Source organism: Colossoma macropomum, unplaced genomic scaffold (assembly GCF_904425465.1).
Source record: "Colossoma macropomum unplaced genomic scaffold, Colossoma_macropomum, whole genome shotgun sequence".
NCBI classification, from domain to species: domain Eukaryota; kingdom Metazoa; phylum Chordata; class Actinopteri; order Characiformes; family Serrasalmidae; genus Colossoma; species Colossoma macropomum.
This window is the reverse complement of record NW_023494804.1, coordinates 32,264,651-32,291,635: the sequence shown is the minus strand read 5'-3', so window position 1 is coordinate 32,291,635 and position 26,985 is coordinate 32,264,651. Positions and strand designations below refer to the sequence as shown.

General features: G+C 40.8%; 1 protein-coding gene across 1 annotated transcript; it reads right to left on the bottom strand.

Moving 5' to 3' along the window:
• Positions 1 to 492: 492 nt before the first annotated feature.
• On the bottom strand, positions 493 to 26,985 carry scaf4a (SR-related CTD-associated factor 4a). The gene is made up of 20 exons (XM_036594660.1): positions 26,819 to 26,985; positions 19,800 to 19,883; positions 19,589 to 19,633; positions 19,310 to 19,471; positions 17,701 to 17,839; positions 15,935 to 16,080; positions 15,599 to 15,775; positions 15,399 to 15,487; positions 13,747 to 13,861; positions 13,296 to 13,466; positions 11,926 to 12,002; positions 11,595 to 11,785; positions 11,319 to 11,419; positions 11,054 to 11,167; positions 8,948 to 9,104; positions 8,348 to 8,454; positions 4,784 to 4,946; positions 4,009 to 4,089; positions 3,760 to 3,855; positions 493 to 2,993 (listed from the first exon to the last, which is right to left on the bottom strand). Exons 1-20 carry the CDS (start codon positions 26,846 to 26,848, stop codon positions 2,101 to 2,103), a joined length of 3,138 nt encoding a protein of 1,045 aa, XP_036450553.1. The 5' UTR covers positions 26,849 to 26,985; the 3' UTR covers positions 493 to 2,100.

Sequence of the window (26,985 nt, the reverse complement as noted above, 5' to 3'; positions counted from 1 at the left end):
CATGTAGGTTCGCTGGTCGCTTTGGATAAAACATAAAATGGGTATATTTGCTTAATAGACATCAAAATTATGACCTGGTTTAACCATTTCACTTTAAACCACTCAGAATGACTGTTTTTCAATCTCAAAGACTGAATTATGCAAACATCTTAAAGAATCGGTGGAGCTTCCCTTTAAGTTTACAGTTATACTCGTGTTTAGTGCTTTGTTGACTGAATTGCTGGCATCCACACAGTGCATTTAGACTATAGCACAAGCTAACTAGGTCTTTATGTTGGAAACAGCCATGAAAAATCCATTTATTTAAGGTCACTTAATCCCATTCATGTTCAACAACTACATTTCGCATGATAAGGAAAAATAGAGTTAAATTTAAAGCAGCCTAAAACTGAATTTTCCACAAAACACAAATTTAATGGAAGGGATCCCAAGAAGGTCGTGAGCCCCAATTAAGAAGCAACTACAGGGAAAAAAGGTGTTGAGTCAGTTTAGTTCATTTTGGTATGAAAATAGTTTATTAAAACCAAATCCCTATTGCTGAAATATTAAACAGGTTCACATCTCCACAAACTTAATTATACAAACATCTCATTTTTTTTGTACGATGTAAACATTGTAAGTTAAAAACATTACAGCAAAAGGGGCTTTGTCTCTTACTTTAGTCAATGTTTCCTATCATCTTCAGAGCTCATGGGGAATACTTCAAAAAAACACCTTTACCTCCAATTCTACAAATGTAGTTTGAGTAGTGGAAGCATATTTACAGCAGACTTAATTTTCTTCCAAATTTTTTTTTCCGCTTCTGGAACAGTCTCTCCTGACCTTCGCCCTGGAGTACATCTGCACTGAATATTTTAGTATTTTACCTGTTTAACCCATTTGATTCAAATCATCAACAAACTAACAAGTTGTTTATGATCTGACGATGTGCCCGAGCGGGAAAAACCAGAAGAGTGCAGTGCAAAGCAGGTCCAGGACCAGAACTGGGAAACACTGGTTTAGAGCAACATTCAAGCTCCATGGTGGGACACAGGGCCGTGCACCATGTTCAGCCAGACTCTGAACAAGATCAATTAGGTAATAACTGAATTTCGTTTTAGGCTACGTTCACATTACAAGCCTCGTTGCTCAAATCCAATTTTTTGCTCTAATCCGATCTCTCTGACACGATGGTTCACACTCGTTTAGGTGATTCAAATCTGTTATTAATATGAACGAACCGGCGTCATGAAACGACCCTCATGCGCACGTCCTACTCAGTAATGTCACGTGAATGAATCACGAGCATCATCAGCACAAACTAACGAGCAGAACGAGCTTCGCTGAGAAGATAATTAACTCTGATCAGCTCTCAGCTTCATTATTAGAGCGAGACGAAGGAGAAAAAGGTGCGATGAGCTGCTTTTCCACCGTTTACAGGCTTTAACTTCTGTTTGGCGCTGTTGCCATGGTAACGCTGAATGATGGTGCACGCGCAGTGGGAAAAAAAGTACATGAATTCCGATCTGAGCGTCACATTAAGGTCGCACAGCCATGAAACGGATACTCGTCAGATCTAGGACCACATATGACAGTGGCTTAGGTTGGATTTGAAAAGATCAGATTTGCGCGTCCACACAGCCCTGAAAACATCAGATCTGAGTCACATTAGGGCAAAAAATCGGATTTGTGCCACTTCAACCTGGTAATGTGAACGGAGCCATAGAAGGCGGGGCTGGGCACAGAACTTAATCTGTTTATATGGGAACGTAGACCTTATGCATCGAGGGTCCCAACAGAAATGTGTGGTTCCTGCATCATTTATGCTGTAGCATAGCCTGTAGTGTCCAGAATCAGCCTGGATGTGGACATGGAGCAAAATGATCCTAGACCTGCACACGCATGGCTCTACTGCCCATTCTAGAAAGGCAGACATATATGCTTCTTTTTTCTTACATATCTGGCCCTTCCTTTCAGGTCTCAACCAATATGTTGTGATATTTGCAATACCATTCTAGATGGTGTTCGTATGCATTTTAGCAAATGATCACACAAACACACGCATCCACTCAGGTTAAAAAGGACAAATATCATGTGAGCATTAGTGTCCATGGCTATGGCCTATGATTCATCTGCTTTAGTTTGTTCTGCAGGTTGTTGCTGATTTTCCGCCGTGGGTTCAGATGCCTGCGCTTCTGCAGTCACTTCGGTTGGAGGGGTTGGAGCTTCTACCTTGGCTTGGGCAAGTTCTTTAGCAGAGTCTGCAGAGTGCTCGGAGCTGCTAGAGTCTCTGAGCGTCTCGTGTCCGTTGGGCTGACCGCTCACATTAGCCAGTCTGTCAAGTCTGTCGTCCCTGTCCCAGCGGGTGCTTCTCTCTCGCGTTCCTGGCTCCCTTTCTCTGCGCTTGCCCCGCTCCTCACTGTCCCTCCCCTGCTCGCGCTCTCGGTCTCTGTCTCGCTCTCTCTCCCCATCAGGACTCCTCCTCCAGTCCCTGCGTTCCCGCTGCCTCTCCCACCCACCTCTCTGCTCCGCCTCTTCGTGCCAGCTCCCGAAACGTTCCCGACCTTCCGGCCTGTCCCCACTACGGCCCTCGCCGAACGACCTGCGCCCTCCATACCAATCCTGATCCCTGTCCCGCTCCCTGCCTGGCGCAGGGCGCTCGCCCCTAAAAGGCCGTCCCTCGTGCTCCTCTGGCCCATCCGGCCCTCTTGGCCCACTGGGCCTCATGAACGGAGGCCCGGGAGGAGGAAAGGGGCCTCTCATGCCGTGAGGAGGCGGCATGCCAAAGCCACCTGGTGGAGGTTCACGATGCATCATTTGAGGAGGACCCCTGGGAGGCATCATCTGTGGTGGCATGGGGGGCATGCCCGGCCGTGGGGGTGGCATGGGGAAACGCTGCATGTGTGGAGGAGGCATCCCTGGTGGGCGCTGGAGAGGCATCATGCCTGGTCTTGAACCCAAAAGCCCTTGTGGATTTTGCAGGTTCATCCCTGGAGGATTCTGCATATTCATCCCTGGAGGATTAAAACAAAAATAGCCTGTATTTAACCACACTGCACAAAACAAGCGGAATAACGCTTAATACAGCCATAAAACTCATTTACTGCCTTTGATGAGTGTACAGAACCATGACCTGTATACAAAGATGTTGATCTATAATCAGGTTTTCTGCTATTTGCACGTGCCATTAGGGTTGGGCGGTATGACTGTAATAACGCATACTGCAGTATTTAAAAAGTGAAGATGGTATTTTAAAAATCATAATGTTAAATTTGTTGGCTTTAAATTAAAGTAGCATTGGCAGAAGTTTGTGTGACACTGAGAAACTGAACAGTGGTCAGAGCCCCTGAGCGCCAGTGTGCACACTTTCATTAAAAACAATGGTTTTGAATTTGACCAATGCGGCACTGTCGTGTGCTGGCCTTAACACCGATGGTAGCTCAGCGACGACACACAGACACAGACACAACACAATTAAAATCGAGCTACTCTTTTGGATTTTGCTACGAATCCAATGCAAAAAAAGCATCAAATGCTTTAACATCACTTACAACCCCCCCACCCTGCTCCCTTATAATACTGTATACCACAGTAATATTTAAAGATTTTAAAGTATTAAAAAAAAGAGAATATCGCCCCACTCCAGATGCCATCATAATGGAATAAAAATAACTAAACCAACATCAAAATCAGAGATAGTTGTCATAAACTAGGAGGCACAATCATTGTAGACATAAGCCTTAAAGCATCCAGGCATAGTTCTTACTGTCTGACACCCACCTTGAACGGAGTTGAATCCATCTGCACCTTCCCTGTTCATCCTGGAGCCCATGGCTGCTGGATCACCAGGTATTTCCTCTGCTGAGCCGCTGACTGCTGTGGAGAAAAAAACAGCCTCAGAAATCACTCACTGCTGCTGAAAATCAACAGGATGCTCACTCTACACCCACTGTAAGTAGCAGCCACCTAAAGACATTATGTAATTCAGATGCACAGAGGTTACAGTTACACACTGCATGCTAGTCTTACCTGGTGGCATGGCCATTCCTGATGTGGGAAGAGGAGGCCCAGCAGAGGCAATAGGAGGCATAGCACCAGGAGGGAGAAATCCTGAAATCAAATCCATAAATAAATACATAAAGGAAATCACTGAGATTTAATCTGCCATGGCCATGGAACTGTATCACCATTTACATTCATGAGATCATATTTGAAAACAACATCTGCACCAATAAGTGCCAAAGGCTACGTTCACATTACAAGCCTCATTACTCAAATGTTATTTTTTGCTCTAATCCGATCTCTCTGACATGATGCTTCACTCGTTTAGGTAAGTGACTCAAATCTGTCATTAATGTGACAAACCGGCATCCTGAAATGATCCGATTGCGCACATCCTACTTAGTAACGTCACATGAATGAATCATGTGCATCATCAGTAAACAAACTAACGAGCAGAACGAGCTTCGCTGAGAAGATAATTAACTCTGATCAGCTCTCAGCTTCATTATTAGAGCGAGACGAAGGAGAAAAAGGTGAGATGTGTTGCTTTTTCACCAGTTACAGGCTTTAACCTCTGTTCAGCGCTGCTAAGTCGCACAGCCACGAATCAGATACGTATCTAAGACTACGTATGAAAGTGGCTCAGGTTGGATTTGAAAAGATCAGATTTGTTTTTCCACACAGCCCTGAAAACATCAGATCTGAGCCACATTAGGGCAAAAAATCGGATTTGTGCCACTTCAACCTGGTAATGTGAACGTAGGCAAATAGTAGTATTCATGAGACAGAGCAATTATCAAACCTGGAGGCATCTGCATGGGGTTAAATCCAGGCCTCATAAATGGACCAGGAGGTGGTGGAACCCCGGGTGGAAATGAGGGTGGTGGGATATTCATGGGTCCAGGGAAACCATGGGGTGGAACACCAACCGCACCAGCAGCCCCTACTGGCTGGACAGGAGGAGTCTGGATGGAAAAAATCAAAGTTTTGACTGTGTAGAGCAAACGTGACTAAATATTTAGAAAATACTTTTTATGGAGCACCAACATTAAAAAATAGTACTTAGTTCAGCAATGTGATTAATAAGAGTCTGAATTGTTCAAAGTAAAATAATGTTACTGTGCTCCAAGGAAAACGAGACAAGAGACATGAGGTATGGTAAGGTATGACATAATTAAGCCAGTATTCAGACAGCTCCCCAAATCCATTTACAACCATTAAGAATCCATTAACTGGTGCTTAGAGTAACATGAAACCAAGTGACTATTCACTTAAAATGCCTTGCATATCCCAGCACTGCTGCTGTCACGAGAAATCCCAAGACCTCCGTTTTTACCAATTTCACCTCCACCCCACCTAATGCCTTCTAGCCATTCTACAGCTCTGGGAACAAAAAGGAATCAATTTTGATACACAAAATAGCTTCATAACATTTAGGCCAAGAAAGCAGGCAGCTAAATTTTTTTAATAATGCACAATTCAAGTCCATACAGGACAAAGTAGGAGTCACTTCGTAAAACAATCTAAAGATCACAGATTCAGAGACGTGTCTACATTGTACTACCATATGGGCAACAAACTGCTTTCTAAATGCCTGCGCAAACTCTTCAATCTTAAATTTCACAGTTCCTTGTTGATAAACATTCTATTATACATATCGATTATCACACTAGTGGGAGTCATGCCTCATACACAGCGAATTGTATTATATGTTGTGACATGTATATGGTGGAATATTTCAATTTCAAAGCCTTAATTTCAATTTCAAAATGACAAAATAGTCTTAATAAAGGGCTTCATGTTGCAGTGCACTTTCCAAATTCAGCATAAAATACTTATATAAACTCTGGGGCAAAGAGCATAAAGCATCTATGTTAAACTTGACATTCTGACGAGAGCAAAATGTTGAAATAATTAAGGAATGCATGATAAATACATCTTAAATTGTCAGAAAACCTTCCCTTACAGTGTTAGTCGCGTCTAAGTTGCTGTGCGCTTAACAGAAACACAACAAAAGGATTTTGCATGCTATGTAAATAGTAGCAGTGCAGCTAGGAAGAAAAAAAACAAGATAAGGCATGCTTTCAATTTGTCGGGGAAAAAAAAATCAAAAATTTCATTATGCCATGCGGTTTATTCTCACAACAGATAAATTTGCATACTTTCACTTTCAGCGTGCTCAATTCACTTCCTGTGCATTTACAGCTCAATAAAAGCTCAAAATCACTGTTCAAACTGACTAAACATTAAGAAAATTAACAACACTTTTGTTGTTACTGCAATGTCACAATATATACGCTGTAAGATATACTGCAACTAATATGCAGCTGCTGAGTTAAAGGACTAGTTTGGGGCAAAATCTAATTATTTTCTACTCCAAATACAGTCGATCAGCCAAGACATGTCCAAGTGACTTGGTGTCCAAGTTTTGCTCCTTTAGTTTAGAACTGGAGCTGCTGGGCTAACAGTGCTAAAAACGCTTAAAGCAGCCACCAAAACTTCCCACAAATACATGCCAAAATCATCTTGTGTGTACTTCAAAGTGCACTGCTACATAAACCCATATAGCTCAGGAAAGAAGGGATTCCAGTTTTCCCAAATGGTTTCCTTCTTTTAGCTACTCTGAGAAGTTTTTTTTGTTGTTGTTTTTATAGTTCATAGTGAGTCACACTGTGTTGTAAACCACACCGACTTGCCTGCGCGATCTAAATTAAGACCTGGATGAGAGTTGAGATCAGTTTTGGGCACATATTTGTGGAAATGTTTCGGGTGACTACTGACTTCCTGTGTTTTGTTAGCAACATTAGCCTTGTAGCTCATCAGCTGAATTTGGGGCAAGTGGAAGATCACATAAATTTGATTTTTCACCTATTTCTTTTAAAGAGGCTTGTGTTATGTACAACCCCCATTTCCAAAAAAGTTGGGACGCTGTGCAAAATGTAAGTGAAAACAAAATGCAATGATGTGCAAATAATTTAAACCTTATATTTAATTGAAAATAGTACAAAGACGACAACTCAAATGTTGAAACTGAGAAATTTTATTGTTTTTTGAAAAATATTTGTCTATTTTGAATTTGATGTAAGCAACACGCTCCAAAAAAGTTGGGAGGGGGCAACAGAAGAAACTGGTAAAGTTGTGTAATGCTAAAAAAGAAAAAAAATCTCAGAGAGGCTGAGTCTTTCAGAAGTTAAGATGAGGAGGAGTTCACCACTCTGTGAAAGACTGCACAATCAAATAGTGCAACAATTCAAGAATAACATTTCTCAACATAAAATAGCAAAGAACGTTTGCTTTTCAAGGCCAAAAAACAGTATCTGCTGCTCATGATCTTTGGACCCTCAGGTGGCACAGCATTAAAAACAGACATGATTCTGTAGTGGAAATCACTGCATGGGCTCAAACACTTTTGAAAAACACAGTCTGTGAAAACAGTTCGTCGCTGCATCCACAAATGCAAGTTAAAACTCTAAAACGCAAAGAGGAAACCATATATAAACAGGATCCAGAAACGCTGCCATCTTCTCTGGGCCTGAACTCATTTAAAACAGACTGAGGGGAAGTGGAAAAGTGTCCTGTGGTCCGACGAATCAAAATCTGAATTTCTTTTTGGAGATCATGGACACTGTGTCCTCTGGGCTAAAGACCACTCAGCTTTTATCCGTGCACAGTTCAAAAGCCAGTATTCATGGTGGTATAGGGGGCCTAGTGCACATGGCATGGGTGACGTGCACATCTGTGAAGGCACCATTAATGCTGAATGATATATATGTTTTGGCAACATATGCTGCCATCCAGACGACGTCTTTTTCATGTAAAGCCTTGCTTATCTTTGCAAGACAATGCCAAACCACATTCTGCATGAATTACAGCAGCATGGCTCTGTATTGTAAGAGTCCGGGTGCTAAACTGGCCTTCCTGCAGTCCAGATCTGACACCACTGAAAAATCTGCCGCATCATGAAATGAAAAATACGACAAAGGAGACCCCGAACTGATGAGCAGCTGAAATCCTGTGTTAAGCAAGAATAGGAAAACATTTCACTTTCTAAACTGCAGAAGTGTCTCCTCAGTTCCCAAACACTTACAGAGTGTTGTTAAAAGCAGAGGTGATGAAACACAGTGGTAAACATTTTTGGCATCAAGATCAAAATGGGCACATATTTTTCAAAAAACAATAACATTTCTCAGTTTCAACATTTGATTTATTGTCTTTGTACTACTTTCCTTTAAAACTATGGTTTACATGATTTGCATATCATTGCATCCTATTTTTGCTTACATTCTACACAGTCCCAACCTTTTTGGAAATGGGGTTGTCGATGTACAGTGTATAGGACATTTAAAAGCAAACATTTATGCATTACCTGCACAGGGAGCGGAGCTGGGCTCTTGTCCGTCTGTCCCACCTCAGCCCTGCCGTTCTGGGAAGCCTCCTCCATGTTCTCCAGCTCATTCTGAACTCCCTTCCACTCTGGAGAAACACAACCAAGCGAGTCCCACAAGAAAGTCAGACCCATATCAGCTCCGCCAAACACTTTTCATAGCACATGAATTAAAAAAAGTTCTAATACAAGAAAAAAAACCCTTGCTTGTTAATAAAAAAGTGAAAGAATATTTTTTTTTATAATGTTATAATCCAAAAATGTATTTTGTGTTCAAGGTTTGTAAGCTTTCCAATAAACACTGTTCAATTAATGTAATGTTTTATTAGAACCTCATTTCTTATAGTACAAAACCTTCAAAACCCCAAATAATAAAAATAAAACCCTAACCATTAAACTGTACAGGGCTAAGATGCCCATTATGGTGGGAAACAACATTACTTAAAGCCCCAAAACCTGTTTACAGAGACACATTACCACCAATGAACTACACAGTCACGGCTGAGCCCGTCGCTCTTCTGCTGTTCCAGCAGAGGTTACTCACTAATTTACATTGTACAGGGAAAGAATAGGTGACGTTACCTGGAGAAAGTGTATCTGTGTCCAGTACACCCCCTTCTTTAAAATCGTCCAAGTCCTCTGTCCTGACTTTAGACCAGGGGATGTAGGTGACGCCAAGCTCCACATCCCAGTACTGCTTGAACTCTGATTTTATGCCTTTGTTCAGAGCCCAGGCAATCTGTGAAATCAAGGTAAAATCACAATCAAGAGTGCGTCTGGAACAAAGACATACATTGAATATTTTGATGAAGATGGTTAACACTGCGATAATTATTCCAAAAAGTTGACTATGAAAAAAATGTTTGAATAAAATGTGAAACTTTAATGATGGCATTGTTCTGGCAAAAGTGAGAGGAAATGGCAGAAAGCATAATAGTTGGATTAATTAAATAATCAAACAGTCAAAATATTAACTTAGAGACAATCATTCGTTGCAGCTAAGGCCATAGTGTTAATTAGCTTTTTTGTGTAATTACTGGAATGTAATTTATGTTCTTAACATTTATAATTTTCAATGTAATTTGAATACTAATAGGTAACAGAAAAACATCACTAATAAACAATTACTGTCATAACCAGCAAATAACACACTATGGCTACATTCACCAGGTTGAAGTGCCACAAATCAGATTTTTTGCCCTAATGCGACTCAGATCTGATGTTTTCTGGGCTGTGTGGACGTGCAAATCTGGATACGCCTCTGGTTTGTGGCCATGTGACCTTAATGTGACGCTCAGATCAGAATTCATGCGTTTATTTTTTCTCCACTGCGCAGTCATTCAGCGTTACCACGGCAGCAGCACAGAACAGAAGTTAAAGCCTGTAAACGGTGGGAAAGCAGCTCATCTCACCTTTTTCTCCTTAATAATGAAGCTGAGAGCTGATCAGAGTTAATTATCTTCTCAGCGAAGCTCGTTCTGCTCGTTAGTTTGTGCTGATGATGCACGTGATTCATTCACGTGACGTTACTGAGTAGGATGTGCGCATGAGGGTCATTTCAGGACGCCGGTTCGTCACATTAATGACAGATTTGAATCACTTACCTAAACGAGTGTGAACCGTTTTTTCAGAGAGATCAGATTTGAGCAATGAGGCTTGTAATATGAACGTTACCTATGCTAATCTGGGGAGACCTGGCAGCTGGACAGACTAGTCTGGACAGCTACTCAGCATGCTGTCATCTATTCTCGGAAATTAATGCAGTTGAGCATCTAGCTAGCAATCGAGAGCAGCAGGAAAATCATCTGGACTGCATCGGCAGATTAAACCTGAAATTGCTGCCTAAAATTAGAGCTCTAATACAGGCAGTTAAACACAAAGTCTTGACGGCTCGACCTCTGAGTACTGCTGAGATATCACTGTGGCTTTGACAGGAATGGACCTTTACACTGACATGAAAAACGGCTAATCACAATCAATGTTTTTGCGTGACGGTCAGTAGAGATGTACGATATGGCAAAAATATTGCGATACTTCAAGAAATTTCCAAAAGACATGATATGTTACGATATTTATTTTTCCAGACACAAAAAATTAGTCGGGCTACATGATAAAAATACTGTGAAAAAGTGTGACTACAATTATTTTTATCCAATATTTGGCATACAGTCTTGTACAAAATCTTGTTTAATGGACTTATTTTGCTCTACACATAATGAAACATGCACTGATCAGTGTTATACATATCACTGCAGTCAGAAGAAAACCTCATATCTCCATTTTTGTCATTATTGTGTATAAATTTCATGAAAAATGGACCAAAAGAAATGGCCCAAAATGACTTGGAAAAAGTCTGGTTCCACTGACTTTTTCTTCTCCTGTAAAGTTACCCTTTTGGAGATATGAGGTTTTCTTCCGACAACAGCGATATACTGACGATATACACAATATGTTCAGAAAAGCATACTGTATTGTGACAATCTATCACGATAACGATATATATAGTCATATTGTATCGTGCAGGTAGATTAGTAGGTAGATTAAGCAGATGGATGGAAGCGGGTGGTTTTATGAAAAATGCGTATTGGCTATCTGAATGTCTTTAGTCTTCCAATATTTTAATTACCAAATTTATCTAATTTTATAGAATATCTGTTCAGACCCTGAATGTAGTTACGTGTGTAGTACCTTAATGGCTTTTTGGTTGACTTTGTAAGTGCCCCTGCTAAGCTTCTGCAGAGCTCGAAAGGCATCCTGTCGATGAACCATAACAATATAGGCACAACCTCGAGGAGGAATCATCTACCAAACAAACAGCAGAACAAAAATATTACTTAACAAAAAAGGTGCCACTAACATCATCGATCCTTTGTTATGTTACATACTATAATACGAGGTATTACCATACATACATAGCTCCTAATGCTAAAGACTGTTTTAGAATTAGACTTACATTTATTGACTCTATCTGGCCAAACTCCTCTAAGAGACACGCCACGTCCTGCTGCTGGGTCCTCTTGTCCAGCTGTCCCACCCACAGAGTAGTGCTGCACACTGTTTGTGAAGAGTGAAAGAAAGAAAGAGAGAGAGAGAACAAATAATCACAACCGGTAAAAGCACAGTAAATTTAAGGTTTTGCTGAGTTAAACAGCTGCAAAACGGTAATTCCTCTATTTCTCTCTCTCAACCATAACAACTCAGACATAGAGTCTATGCTGTTGTGGCTCACCACTTAGTGTGTCAGGTTTGATGGGCGGCAGGCCTTTCTGTCTGCGCTCTCGTTCTCTTTCCCTCTCCCTCCTCTCCTGAGAGCGGGAGCGTGGAGAGTGGCGCCGCCTTTCTCTGGATCGAGAGCGCGAACGGCGATGTCGCGAGCGTCTAGAACGGGAGTTTGACCGCGACCGCCTCCTCTTTGGAGACCTGTAAAAAAAAGTGGCAAGTTATTACTAGGGCATAAGCCAACTGCAAGTAACTGTGACTGTATATGTAACAGTTTGGACGTGGTTATTTAGAAGTAATCTGATATATAATTCTAAAGCAAGTTGGTCTCATCATCCCACCTTGACCCTGAACGTGACCTAGACCTCCTGCCATCTGGGTGTTGCCTTGAAGACGTGTCTACGTCCATAGAGGCCTCCTGGAACAAATGCAGTACTGATTAAACCAAATAACACTGGTGTAGTTAAAACAAGAAAAGAACAGAATCAAAAGTTCAAATAGTTCTTTACATAGTGTGTAAATTTCAGGATGAATGAACCAAAAGAAACGTAAGGTAGCCTTTTCCCTTCTCCTGTAAAGTTACCATTTTTGAAATATGATGTTTTCTTCCGACAACAGCGATATATATATGTGTGTGTGTGTGTGTGTATATATACACACACACACATACACGTTTTCAAGACCTTAAGTTACGAAACATAATTGAGTCTTAAGACCTTTACAGTATATTTGCATTGTACCTTGGTGAACCGAAGTGCACTTCTATGCTCCTTTTTTCTGACAATGTATAACACACATTTGTTGTTTATGTTTACCTTAAAATGAATAACATTTAACAAATAAATAATGCCAATGATTTTTATGTACTACTGTATTCTAGGTATGGGTCACTCTGGAGTTCCTGTCAGAGCTCAGGGTGGCAGAGGACTGAACTTTCTTCATTTATAATCATGAAGGCTGCAGCACTGATATGGGAACACATATGTGTGAGAGTGTCTGTGGTTGTAAAATAAACAGAGGGTAACAAAAAAAAAAAAAAATCACTAACCCTAGCAACAGATTGCACATCACAGTAACATCATCCACCTAAAAATTTAGTACGTAAACAGTAAACAAAATGCCACTTGCCTAGCACTTATAACAGCAGCTAGAAACTTACGTACTAAAACCGCGATCTCAACTGCATCTGCCAAAGTGAAACTAACTCAAGTATACGACTAACAAACATCATACACACTTTAACTACATTTAGTAAAGGATACTCACTTCATGCACGCACATCACGGTGCGTGATAAACTGAATGAACTCTACTGTTAATTTCTCCTGAACGCATAACGCTTAGAAGAGGGAAACATTTCCTTTTTTGATACAACCTTTTATGATGAAAGAGTAAAGTACCAAACTATTAAAGCACAAGTTTGCCACATGCCTGAAGCTGTTTGTGTCATCTGTATCGGGGAAGTACCTGTGTAGTTGTGTGGCCAGCTGATTAAATGAAATTCAATGAAGTTTAATGTCAGATTTATTTTTCCTGACCTTCCCCCTAATGTCATTCGACGTCCCCCTAAGGGTCCAAGTACCACTGTTTGGGAACCAGTGCTCAAGGCAAACTACCTTCTATTTATATGTTTTTCTCTAATTACACTGATGTAGGGCACTTCCTGAATGTTCTAGAAATATCTGGGATAATAATGGAAATGAAAGTTTTACCTGATGCTGCCCCGCCATGAGCTGGGAAAAGGAGTCATTCTGAGGAGGAAAGGCTCCAGGGAAGCCAGGGTGAACTGCAGTTGGAGGCTGCCCCATCGGAGGCATCATCCCTGGATAGGGCTGAGGGGGCATTCGGCTGAAATTTTGGAGCTGCCCATTTGGAGGTAGAACCTGAAAAAAGGTAAAAATGAAGGACAGAATGGCCCAGATAAGCTTCATGTTAATTTTTCATTATTTCACAATTCATTTTCATTCAGTTATTTACCTTTGATCAATTATTAACAATTAACCATAACACTGCACAATAGCTCATCTTAAGGTTCTGAGGTTGTCTATGCAAAACAAACATCCAGCATCAATCTCACACTAGACTTGGGACTCATAAGACATTCAGCTTCTCCATTGCTGCTAAAAGACATCTAAAATTTGTATATAAAACAAAAAAGCACACCTGTTGGTCTTGAGTCATGCCCATCATATGCTGCTGAAAGTGCTGCATCTGATTGGCTTGAGGAGGGAAAGATGCTGGAACCTGTTGAGCCTGCTGCACTCCTTCAGGAAAGCCACTGTGGACACACATACCAACTTCAGTTAGGGGTGTGAATGTTTGAGCCGACAGCAAAAATGATTTTTGTGAATTAAAAACCTCTTTGTTGAAATTTGATTTTGGTAAAAGAATAATAACAAACTAAAAGTATTAATATACTACAATGAACCAAAAGCTTTTTAGTTTATATTCCTCAGGAAAAATCTGAATGGGTTAAACTACATTACATTAAATTAATGTTTCCAAAGGAACAAGCTCAACTAGGCTAAATATGTCTGGACACAGGCTTCATTTATAACAAACAATGTGTGTGTCTATGTTATGATGTGGTCATAAAGGAGAAATAAAGGCCTACATATGATTTTTCTTAAAATCTGTCCAATATCTCAAGGTACTGCTACCGTGGCAGCGCCTCCTTTCTGCTCTGCTGTATGTTTTTTGTTTAGCTCTTTCACATCACTTCTACAATATCATGCTATCTATGCAAAAACAGCATGAGCAGCAACTTCACAACCTTCTATGTGTAAAAGCACTGTGTGATTATTAGCTAACAGCACTATTACACAGCATTCACATATAGAGCGTTGGCTTGTCAGCCTGATACAATTTAATCAAAACCAAAACAGGAAGCTGCTGTTTGGTTTATTTTTAATCAGAACTGACTGCCGTGTTTGTAAATCTATCGCGCTGAGTTTCCTGAGACGTTTAAGTGGTTTGCTCATCGACACTACTTGAGCCATGCAAGCACTAAGGGGCTGAGGAGTGAGGAGAACAGCACAAATATTTGTTTGAATATTACATATCGCTGCTGTCTGAAGAAAACCTCGTATCTCCATTTTTTGTCTTTTTTTTTTTTAGTTTTTGGCATTATTTGAAAGTGCCTGTGGCCCTTTGCATTGTATGTAAATTTCATGAAGAATGGACCAAAAGAAACGGCCCAAAATGACTTGGAAAAAAGTCTGGTTCCATTGACTTACATTAAAAGTAAAGTAGTTCTTTTTCCTTCTCCTGTAAAGTTAGCAATGGAGATACAAGGTTTTCTTCCAACAACAGCGATATATTAATTTAATTTAAATTATCTGATTTGTTAATAAACTGCTACTCATTGTATTTAAAAATATACACTGACCAATGCAGACGAGTATTTCTGCATCAGTAGTTTTTAACTTTTGTAATCGATGCAGTTGCATCAGGAGGAATTGTAAAAGATGCATCATGAGAACAAATTAATCGTTACACGTTAAATCGTTACACCACTAAAAACAAGTTTTAAAAAACCCAACGATATTTGTTTTACAACTACATCCCAGCAAAGTGTCCCCTTTTCCTTTAAGTTACTTAAGTTACATCAGAAGATCATGAGTTTGACTCCTGGTGATGCTACAGCCATCTATGGCCGGGAGTCCAAGAGAGCACAATTGGCCTCGCTCTCTCGCTGGTGCTATCGGGAGCCCAAGCAAGTGGGTGAACTGGATATGATATTAGGGAGAAAACTGAAAAGGAAAAAAAAGTTTCTCCCAGTGCAGATCAGTACAGGTGACCATTTTGTGACCTACAAAGCAGGCTGGACGGAGGGTGTCTCCTCCTTCTTGCTCTCCTCCCCACCTTCTGGCTCGTCGTCATAATCAAAACGGTCAAGAAGTTTCTGAAAAAGATGAGCAGGCTGCATTTTTCATGTACTCTTCAGACACACTGAACAAAAGCACTAAATCAATTCTAATAATGGTTGAACCATTAGCCTGTGCTGCAGGCTCACCTTGTCAAAAGTGGCTTTCTTCTCTACAGGCTGCGGAGCATGTGGGGGGCATGGAGCCAGACTGGTGGGCGGCTGCACAGAAGGGGTCTGCATCTGAAGGCTGGCCATCATGTTGTTCTCTATTGCTGGAGACTGTGGCTTTCCTGGCTGCTGGAACGTCTGCAGCATCTGCTGGAGCTACAGTGAGAACGTATAAGTGAGAAACTGTGAGAGAGACTGGGACAGGGGAAGTACACTAAAAGCTCAAATGGATAAATATATTTGTCAGTTATTCAAATATGTAAAACATTTCAGACTCTGGATATTGCTTATTATAATGATGATGGTCTACAGTACCTGCTGGCCTTGAGAGGACTGGAAGAGCTGAGCTACTGCAGCAAAGGCATCAGAGTTCTGCAGCTGTGGGACAGCTACCTGCACGGAGTTAGCAGACACCACTGGGTGGCTCTCCGATTCCCTGGCTGGGGAGGGAGGGGATGCAGCTGGAGAGCAAAAGTTTAAGATTATTTTATATTTATATTTTTATTTTAAGACATTTGACTTCTATTTGCTTTATAAAACAAAAACAGCAGGTGGTGCAAGTAAACCAATTTCAACAGACAAACTAATAAATAAATAAGCAATATAGAAAGAAACCTGTCATATTGAAAAAACTGACAATCCTAGAAAAACACTCAAAAAAATAATATGATATGATGATACGCTAACTGGATGTAAACAAATGAATGTATGCATAGTGTACATAAACTGATAGCCTGGCAAATAAACACCCTGAATCACAGAGTATCACTGTTTCTCTTTTCTAAGGACTGTAAATACGGAATCGTTTTCTGACCATATGTCAGTAAGGGCGTTTTCACACTTGGGCCGCTTCAGCGTCTGAAGTGGACTCAGGTTGCTGAGTCATGGTTTCTTTTGCATATGTGAACACGCCAAACAAACTCAGACCCCTCTAAACGGCCCCAAAAACGAACCGAACTGTTTGTAGTTCATTTTGTGGTTCGATTGATTTGTACACTGTGAAAACAAAACAGCCCCAGCTGTGCTTTGTGGTGAAGACCTTGAGGCTCACCGCTCACACAGCCACAGTTAGCAGGTAGAACAGACCAAGGATCATTTATAAGGTTCTGCTCAGGCGAAAGCCTGTCCGTGATCTGCGACAAGACAGCAGCGCTGACATATTAAAGCGTTAAGATGCGAGAGCCCACATGATTTTACCGTGTTAAAGGCTCAAGCTGGGCACGCAATGTAATTTTCAGCTGCTTTCACACTGAACTGAATGAATACAAAATTCACCGCTGACACGGAGATTCGCCGGGTGGAGCTCAGTGAGGAGCGCAGCCGAAAAAACTGAGCCCACCGCGGCAGACCCCCAGGGTCATTTTTCCAATTTTCAGTGTGGCCAGGCGGGGCTGGTGGTTCTTCTCGCCACCTGAAAGGTCAGATTTATCAGAGAACGCTGCCCACTTTGCGAGCACTGCACACACCGTGAGTGCTGTGAAAAGGGTCTGAGCTATAATGGAGTTGTGGTCTGAAGAAGAAGTGGTCTGAGATCTCAAAGGACCAGAAAGAAAACTGAGTCCTCTTTAGAGTTCACTTACATTGTGAACACAAAATGAACTGAGGTCATTTGCAGTTGGTTCCCTTCCAGGTTCACTTTAACAGAACTCAGTTCGGTTCTTTTAAAACGAACTATATGTGAAAACACTGTAAGACTACAGATTTCTTTCTCTTGTGCTATAGATCGTTACACTGGCAAAGACATTCAAAATTAAGGCCACAGTAACTGAAGACGAAATTATTACAGAAAGTCTTTGAAGAACTGACATTGACGCTGGAAGCTCTGATATTAACGGTTACGGCACAGTAAAAAAAAAATAATAATACTAATAACACTTACAAAATAAAGTTTATCTGCTGTACAAATACCTTATCAACACTCCTCCTGCTGTCCCAAATGAATACAGCAAGTTTTCTTTCTTAACTTGCTCTCTAGTGACTCCCACACACACAATCATACACTACCTGTTCGTAAGCGAATCAGTGGAGAAAAACAAAAGCGAAAACTTTCAGGAGGGTCTTTGCTAAGCTAAGTAACTTACCCGCATCTGGGCCGTTGTCTACAGCTGGTGCTCCAGTCGAGCTGCTGGAGCCAGCAGCCATGTCTAGGAGTGGCTGAATAACCTCGATCTTAAACACCCCATTCTTCTGCCACAGGTTCAGAACGCGCACAATTTTACTCTGAAAGCACAGAATGAGAGGAATGAGAGGTTAACACTACATATGATTTATGACTGACCAACAATCAGGGGTGCGCCATTCTGATACTCAGTATTGGTACTGGCCCGATTCTCACCAAAATCACTGGACCGGACATCAGAACAAAAAACAAAGTGTAACATATAATCTAATTGTTTAAAAGATTAGATTGTGAAAATTAATATTCAATTGCAGTTGTCTGCCTTGCGATGTGGGCCTGGGCTGCTGCACTCAATGCACTCATTCAAAATGAGTGAATAATAAAAGAAATCCGTGCAGTAATGTTGACAGAGTTTGTAACCTGACTTGGCCGCAGAGAAAGTGAATTGCACTCTGAGCCATCTAAAAAACCCCGTTTGAACATATTTCAGAGCAGTGCTTAAAGGTCAGCAGACAGCAAAACTGTGGAACCTTAACATAAAGTTGTATGTGAGCTATATAAGCTACAGTTAGCCTACTTTTTCAGCACATCTCGAAAACACGCACCCCTGATAAATCACAGTCTACACTGCGCGCACATACATGCAGCACTGAAACAATGGAAAGCGAAACACATGAAGTCTTAATTTAATAATCCAATCAGCCGCAAAGTGCAATTTTACACCTTTCTTGAACGTTTTTAGTTTCCAAAGTCGCAGTGCTGTTTGGTGCTGATTCCTGCTCAGTGAAAGCGGCTCCTGGGGATGTGGTTCTAAAGAGGAACGTGAATTTGAGGGGCAAATGAGTCTAATGCAGCACTTTTGCTGTACTGGTCTGCCCTCTTATGGACATGATGTGCAAAAACATTATTATTACATATAGTTCGAAACAGTGTTTGTCATTTTTGGCCAATTTTGACAGCCTTAGTCACAAGACAGAGGAGTAGCATGTGTCTCGTGAACAGCAGCTCGAGTGTGAGTGAGACCTGTCAGCAGCGCCGTCATCATGTCACCTTGGTATCAGGTGTGACAGCCTAGAGTTTCAGTTGTGAGATGCCATGTCTAGCGTACTGTGTTCCACTGTACGTTTTATACTGGAAATGCTATTATTTTATCATAAGTAATGGTTATGATTAATTATAAGTTATGGTCTACACTGCAACTTGTTTTTTGCTGTGTCATTAACTATGCAAAGTGTTTACATGCAAAGATTTTTGCCACTTGGTGTAAACATTACGATGACAGCGAACATCACGTGAGGTCCAGTCCGAGTGAGACGAGTTTTCAGCTGGCGCGCTAAGTGGTTCTCTATGCATGCGCGTCATTTTGGATCTGATTACTTGTAGTGAGCACGTAAACGAAGATTTCCGATCAGATTGATGAGCAGAGCGAGAATAAACACCTCAGTCGTGATCTATAATCGGAATGTATTCAATCGGATTGGCAAATATCTATGCATGTAAACATAGCCATTGTGTTTTACTTGCCCCGGGCATTCGGGCAATCGTTATTGTTCAACCCTGAAGATTCTTACCCTGTCCTCTGTGGGGCACAAGCAGAGGTTCTCAAATGTCCCTGTGATGTTCTTTGTGAATCGGGGGCCAAACACGTCTTTGTCTGCACCAAACTGATGACGAGACTGCCGCACGATGGAGTCCACAACGTAGAGCCCTGGGACTTTGTACTCAGGTTTGCACTGTGGGAAAAGCGCGAGACACTACAGTGAAGCACTAACAGAGACTTGGGTATGACACTTAAGAAAATGACGGAAAATTCAGAGCACAAATCAAAATCAGCATGAAGCCATGCTTACCTTCTTGATGAATTTCTCAACAATTTGGACAACATGCTTGTATAACTAGCACAGAGAAAGACAAGCGTTAATATCACACCATCAACAACTCAGACTATACATTACATGTTTATACACTTCAGCCAATGTGATTACAGCCAATTTTATCACAAAGACAGTATTATGTTAATCACACTGAGAATTATTATGCAATTATATATGTTATACTTACTTTAATGGCTTTTATAGCAGACTTTGTAATGGAGATCATCTTTGCCCTGGAGATAGGTGGTTTTGAGTCCATCAGGGAGAACAACTGCAAAATAAACATATGAGATATGTGCACTGGTCAAAGCTATGCTACACCACAACACAAACTACATATGCGCTATCATAAGACGAGCATTTAAAAAATAACTTCCAGCGCTGACATGTGATGTAAAGTAAATGAAACACCAACATGAAGTCTTACTGCTATCTTAGTTAACAGTCTACAACTCAATCTATGAGTGCAAAGCCATCCCCAGTATAAAGCCTGTGCAGTTTCTAAAACTGCCGGAAAATGTAGCATCGTGCAGAGGAATTCATTTCAAAACTTGTTTTATTTATTCAAAAATAAAAGAGGGAAATCGGTAGGTTTTTGTGTGTGTATGATGAATAACATAAGGGAGGCTGGATGAGCTGATGAGCTTAACCACACTGCTAATGCTAGACGTTGATGGAGGTTCATTGTCTAGAGTGTTTTTTTAAGGCAATGATGTGCCAACATGTTTGCTTGTTTTACACACACATATACATACATACACACACACAGCTGCTGTCTGAAGAAAACCTTGTATCTCCATTTTTGTCGTTTTCCAGTTTGGTCACACTTTATTTGGATGGTCCCCTGTAGATGCTCTACAGATACCTAAATCACTAACAAACTTTCTGGTGATATTCAGTTGATTATCAACAACAGTATGGTTATGGTTATGGTTAGGGTTAGGAGTAGATGTAGGTTTCGCCTTGAGGTTAAGGTTAGGGTTAGGTTTAGGGTTAGGAACAGATTTAATAAACTCTTTCATACTGAACTTACATGTAATAGATATTTAGTTGAATGTTACTTAAAGATATACTGAGCATTTACAAAGGATCTACAGTGGACCATCCAAATGAAGTGTTACCTCCAGCTTTTGCCGAAATTTGAAAATGCCCACTGTCCTTTATATTGTGTGTAAATTTCATGATGAATGGACCAAAAGAAACGGCCCAAAATTACTTAGAAAAAAGTCTGGTTCCATTGACTTACATTAAAAGTAAAGTAGGTTTTTTCCTTCTCCTGTAAAGTTACTATTTTGGAGATACAAGGTTTTTTCCGACAACAGCGAGATATATATATATATACACAATATACATATATATACATATGTGTACACACACACACACACACACAGCTACATCAACACACCCGCATTAAGACACTCACATCTCGGAGCAGCAAAGTATAACATACGAACTTGCAAACAACTGTCACGATTCTCAGTCCTATTAAAACATAAAAATGGCATTTCACATAATTGTAAACACACTGAGTGCGTATACATGCACTGAATAATCCGATCATGATCGGATTTCTACAGTTATCTGATTATTCAAACGGTCATGTAAACAGCATACTCCGATCTAGAAAACCAATTAAGAAATCTGATAAAGAGGCTGGATTTTAGCTCAGTAATCAGATTTCTCAGTGCATGTAAACTCTTACTCTGATTTCTTTCTCAGTCTGCGCATGCGAGAGAACAGACGGTGGATGTCGTGAGACGCAGCAAAACACTTTTGGAGCGACGCTGAAACCAAACACGAAATAAAGGATTTAAATATTCTTCATCTTCTAGATGATGCACGTTCATATTTTCAGGTAAAGTGGTGCGATGTAAAAAAAAAAACAAAAAAAAACAGCGGCACGATGTTTTACGTCACGTCTTCTTCTGTGAGTTTCCTGGCCGGTTGCAAAGCAGAAATCTGATTACTCCCTGACTCATGTAGACCCAGAGTTTCCCCATTATCTGATTACTTAAAAGCATGTAAACGTGTTGATCGGATTACTGACAAAATCTGATTTTCTGCAGTTATCAGATTCTTAAGTGCATGTAAACATACTCAATGATTCCCCAAATAGTAATTTCAGTATACGAACAGCGGCACCTCGAGAACTCGCTTAACTGAGAACTCGAGTACCAACACACATCCCTAATATGAATCGTACGCTGAAAAACATTAAATTAAAATTGACAACTTATTACATTACTTTCCAATCTCTGCTGAGGCCGCATCTCGCAACTCGCTGCGACTTCAAATTGGTTTGAGCTGTGCGGTCGTGAAGTACAGCAGCTGCGTCCTTCGAAATCTCAGAAAAGAAGTGTGCATTTCTCAGCTTCATTCAAAGGCTTTTACATTGCAGGACAGGCTTCAGTGACATACAGGGCACATTCTAAGCTTTATACGGCTGAAGTCGTAACCACCGCCAGCAGACTTCCCCTCTGTGCTCTTAGATCTACGTAACATATATAACAGTAGTTACTGAATAACTAATTACTGGATAATAATCTTTAATAAGAGTTTAAGAGATTAACAGAAGCTCCTCTTCTCGGGTCCCATGTACTCCATACTTCAGCTACTGCAATAACATGCTAACATAAGGCGCATAAGCCTAAACCTGACTTGGCTTATAGCTCACTGCTAAGCCCATTCTGAGCTGAACTGGTTGTTTAGAGCAGGAAAATACTACCCAGTACAGATCAGGGGGCTCCAAGAGCAGAACTGGAGCAGTAATAGCACATTCTGCTCTCCGTATTACAGACACTTCTCAGGTCTTATCTTAACTGTTTAGTTACCACGACAACTTCAGTTAGGACTCAATTTAGGACAGAAGCTATTACAGAACATCTTATCGTTAACTCCAGATAAGAAAACAGTATTATAGAAACCTCCTAACTGGACAGCATTTCCTAAATTCTGTCCTAGCTTTAAGATAAACCCCAGAGCATCTTAACTTCTGTTTCAACCGTCTGTTTATATTGTTTTATGCAGTGATACGCAGCACAGTTCACTATCAGTAGCTTAACGACGCTGCATTGAAAACGGTGCTTTGACTTGTGAGTTGTTTTTTTTTCTAACAGCGTTTAAAAGCCCTAGACGCTGCAGACTCGATCTCCACCATCCCCTCTTATTACCTTCGTGTGTTAACGTTGATAAAAACTCGTCAGATAAAATATTACAGTGATGGTGGTGAATAATGAGGAGACAGACCCGAACGTGTGTCTGTTTATTAGGAGGAATAACGTTAGCGCGCTCGGCTAAAGCGTTTGGGAAATGGAAACTGAAACTGGGGAGCGCACTAACGTTATTCCTCCTAATAAACAGACACACGCCCAGCTCTGTTTATTAGGAGGAATAACGTTAGCGCGCTCGGCTAAAGCGTTTGGGAAATGGAAACTGAAACTGTGGAGCGGCGACGCTCTGATAAACAGCACGAAGCGCTGAGACGATATTCTTGACTGTAAGTTTATCGCGTTTTAGTTTTATTTTACCTTTTTACATCAGTAACGGTGGCTAACGTTAGCTGTCTATCTAACTAACTTGATCACGTATTTACATTTCAGCTGTGCGCGTATGGCCGGTTGCTAGGTAACAGACATGACAGTTGATTGTCGACTTCAATCTAGTAAGTTAACACTTCTTAACTTGAGATGAGATGCTGTAAGATAAGATTCTTACATCAAGATCTGGGGCCGCATCACAGAAAATTCTTATCTTTTTGTCTTAACTTACGATCTGACAGGTCAAGATAAGATTTTTCACTAATTCGTATTACAGAAGCAAATCTGATCTTAATTTAGGAATCTTATCTTACGGCATCTTTTTTTTATCTCAAGTTAGGAAATCTTAACTTGCTTGAATGAAGTCGACAATCAGCTGTCATGTCTGTTACCTAGCAACCGACCATACGCGACAGCTGAAACGTAAACGCATAATCAGGTTAGTTAGATAGACAGCGAACGTTAGCTACCGTTACTGGGGTAAAAAAGGTCAAACAAAACTAAACCGCGATAAACTGAGAGTTAAGAATATTGTGACAGCGCCACCTGCTGTTCATCAGAGTGTCGCCATCTCCACTTTAGTTTCTTTTCCCAAACGCTTTAGCCGAGCAATAAACAGACACACGTTCAGCTCTGTCTCCTTATTATTCAACACCATCTCTGTAATATTTCATCTGATGAGTTTATATCAACATTAACACCCGAAGGTAATAAGAGGGATGGTGGAGATCGAGTCTGCGGTGTCTGGGCTTTTAAACGCTGTTAGAGAAAAAAACAACTCACAAGTCAAAGCACCGTTTTCAATGCAGCGTCATTAAGCTACTGATAGTGAACTGTGCTGCCCATCACTGCATAAAACAACAGAAACAGATGATTTAAACAGAAGTTAAGATGCTCTGGGGTTTATCTTAAAGTTAAGAAAATATTTAGGATATTTTGGCAACTTAGGATGTTTCTGTAAAACTGTTTTCTTATCTGGAAATAAGATTATAGACTTAAGAACTGTTATTCTGTAATGGCTTCTGTCCTAAATTCAGTCTTAACTGAAGTTGCAATGACAACAAAGCAGATCTCAGACTTCATTTTCTGTAATACGGCCCCTGATTTGCTTCTGTAATATGAATTTGTGTCTTGACCCATCAGATCTTAAGTTATGAGAAAAAGATAGGAGGTTTCTGTAATACGCCCCCTGGCTTTCTTAGAGTGGCAATAAACACAGTAAAGAGAAAATACAGGCTGTCATCCCAACCTATAACCATACGACTTTTGTCAAACATACTGTATTGCTCGGAAGAAAACCTTGTATCTTCATTTTTGACGTTTTTCAGTTTTTGACATAATTTGAAAATACCTGTTGTCCTTTACATTGTAGGCAAATTTCATGATGAAAGGACCAAAAGAAACGGCCCAAAATGACTTGGAAAAACGTCTGGTTCCATTGACTTACATTAAAAGTAAAGTAGGTTTTTTCCTTCTCCTGTAAAGTTCTCATTATGAAGATACAAGGTTTTCTTCTGACAACAGTGATGCCTTTATGACAATGTGCAGTAATGACATGACTTTGTATCATCAATATTGGTTTTGGTCACAATAATATTACTGGAGTACATTTTGGCCTAGAGCAGAAATGTGTGATTTTGGAGGAAGCTATTGGTGTGATGTTTAAAAGGCCTTAAACAGTCATCTGACTGTCTTAGAAGACCCTACCTAATTCATTTTTCACTTTTTTGAGGATGTCATACTATGTAAACACTGTCCCTGTTTTAGACCACACCGTTCGCTTCCTAGTCCGCAAACAGAAACAAAAATTTAAAAACAGCCCATTATGAATTCACTGTTTTTGTGATGTTTTACGATTCTCATAATGAAAAACCAACACATTTACATATAAATGCCTACTTAGCCTCTTATTCACCAGGGTATATTTTGGTTTGTCCGTCTGAATTTACATGACCAAATCGTAAGGCAAATTATCCAGTAACTGCATGAAATAAATGTACATTTTTATTTTATTTATTTATTTATTTTTTGTAAAAGCTCCCCTCAAATTAACAGAAAGTGTTTTATGATCACACATATTGCTATATGCTTACAATTCACTGCTGAAAGCCAAAAATCTTAGACACTCTTTGTATTATTTTATAAAAACAATGTTTACAGAGCAGATCACTGAAGAGACGCCATCTGTTTATAGTTTATAGCCCAGATTTGTGGAAAAATGGGTCGACTTTCAGTAGAAAAAAAAATTGTGAGTTCAGCTTCTTTTATTATAAGGGGTTAAAATTACATCACCCATCTATTTGACTGGAAAGAAGACAGTGACAGCTCTCATACGACCCCCACCTTTAGAATGTAGCTTATGAAATATGAAAGTTATGAAGAATATGACGAAGTGCGTTTTGGAACCACCGGTGGTCCCAAGGAGTTGAAAAGGTCAGACCACAACAGTTTAGCTCTGCCTATTCACATTATAAAGAGTGAAGCTATAAGGAGTGTGTCAGCCAGGAGTGCTGTTTAAATGAGGCAGAGCACAAGACAGAGATCATTGAAAAATAATAAGTCTTAAAAGGCACAATAATAAAAACAAGTCTTTTTAATTATAAGCAATAAAAAGCGGTTGGAAAATACAATGTAAAAAATGAATAATTACAACAAATGGATTATCACTGTTATACATACAGCCACACAAAAATTCGAGTGGACGTCAGGAAAAAATTATGTATTTAATATGGAGGTAGCTGATAAACAACCGCAGCCACAAACCTCACATCAAGTCTTCTGCACTTTCTAGGAAATCAGCCCTGGTTTAGTCTGACACGATGCCCGACACGAAGACCGTGAAAGGCCGTGAACAGACCAGCCTGCTTACCAAACATATGCACACATCTGTGGTGTTTATTATTAACGCTGAGGGCTTCACCATGAGGCGTGAGCTCGGTTAACCGACACCATGAGACACCCTGAGACTGCTGCTAGCGAGCCAGTAACTTAGAGCTAGTAAGACACAGCGGTTTCCACCAAGCCTCTACATGTCAACAGACCCCTCGGCACGAAGCTGAAGCTAGCCTCTTACTCCTCTTCTCCGATCCACCTTAAATGGCGCAGCAGTTACATTCAGGAGTTTAAGGTGGAACGGAAATTTCGAATGAATAACGTTAGCTAGCTGGCGAGTAGGAAGCCGACTTCAGCCTCGTCCCCTCGGAGATGTTTCTAACTAGCAAGTTGCCTGCTAACGTGCAGTTACGGGGCAGGAAACAAGCCAAACTAGACTGTAAGCGATCCAGCTTGCAGATAAGCGTATCGGCTGCCTTCTAGCTAAGCTAACCTACCCAGCAAGCAGGCAAGCGAGCTAGCATTAACGAGCTAACCATCCACCCACCTCGCCAGTCTGAGCCTCTGAGGAGGAAAACAACACACAGCATGCCGCGTTAACACAAAGACCTCGACTACAGCACCCGAACAAGACAATATAAGGCCAAATATGTGAACCGAGAAGCACACAGATCGCACGCCGACGTCTAACTAACCTAATGGCGTTTCGTTACCGAGGCCTGTTTCTGTTTCTGTGGCCTAGAACAACACGGACTGCCGAGCCCGCTAGCCTGGTGGCTAACGCTAGCTACCTAGTGAGCCCTGTCTGCGCGGCTAGGCTCAGTCGAGAGGGACTAACCTCGTGGTTAAAAGCGTTGACGGCGTCCATCGTGCTCCGCCCGCGCCGCGCTTCCCTTCTCCGTTAAACTCCCGAATAAGTTAAAGGTGATATTTCTGGTCCACAGGCCGCGCCAACATGTCCGCCGCCGCTTAGCGCTCGGAACACAGCGGTATGGCGGCGCGCGG

Excerpts from the sequence above, each read along its gene's own strand:
- scaf4a (XM_036594660.1), bottom strand. The coding sequence starts at position 26,848 with ATGGACGCCGTCAACGCTTTTAACCACGAG. Across the intron at positions 12,003-13,295 it reads TCATGGCGGGGCAGCATCAG|GAGGCCTCTATGGACGTAGA; the intron begins GTAAAACTTTCA and ends CATTTGTTCCAG. Across the intron at positions 3,856-4,008 it reads AGGAATGGCCATGCCACCAG|CAGTCAGCGGCTCAGCAGAG; the intron begins GTAAGACTAGCA and ends TTTTCTCCACAG.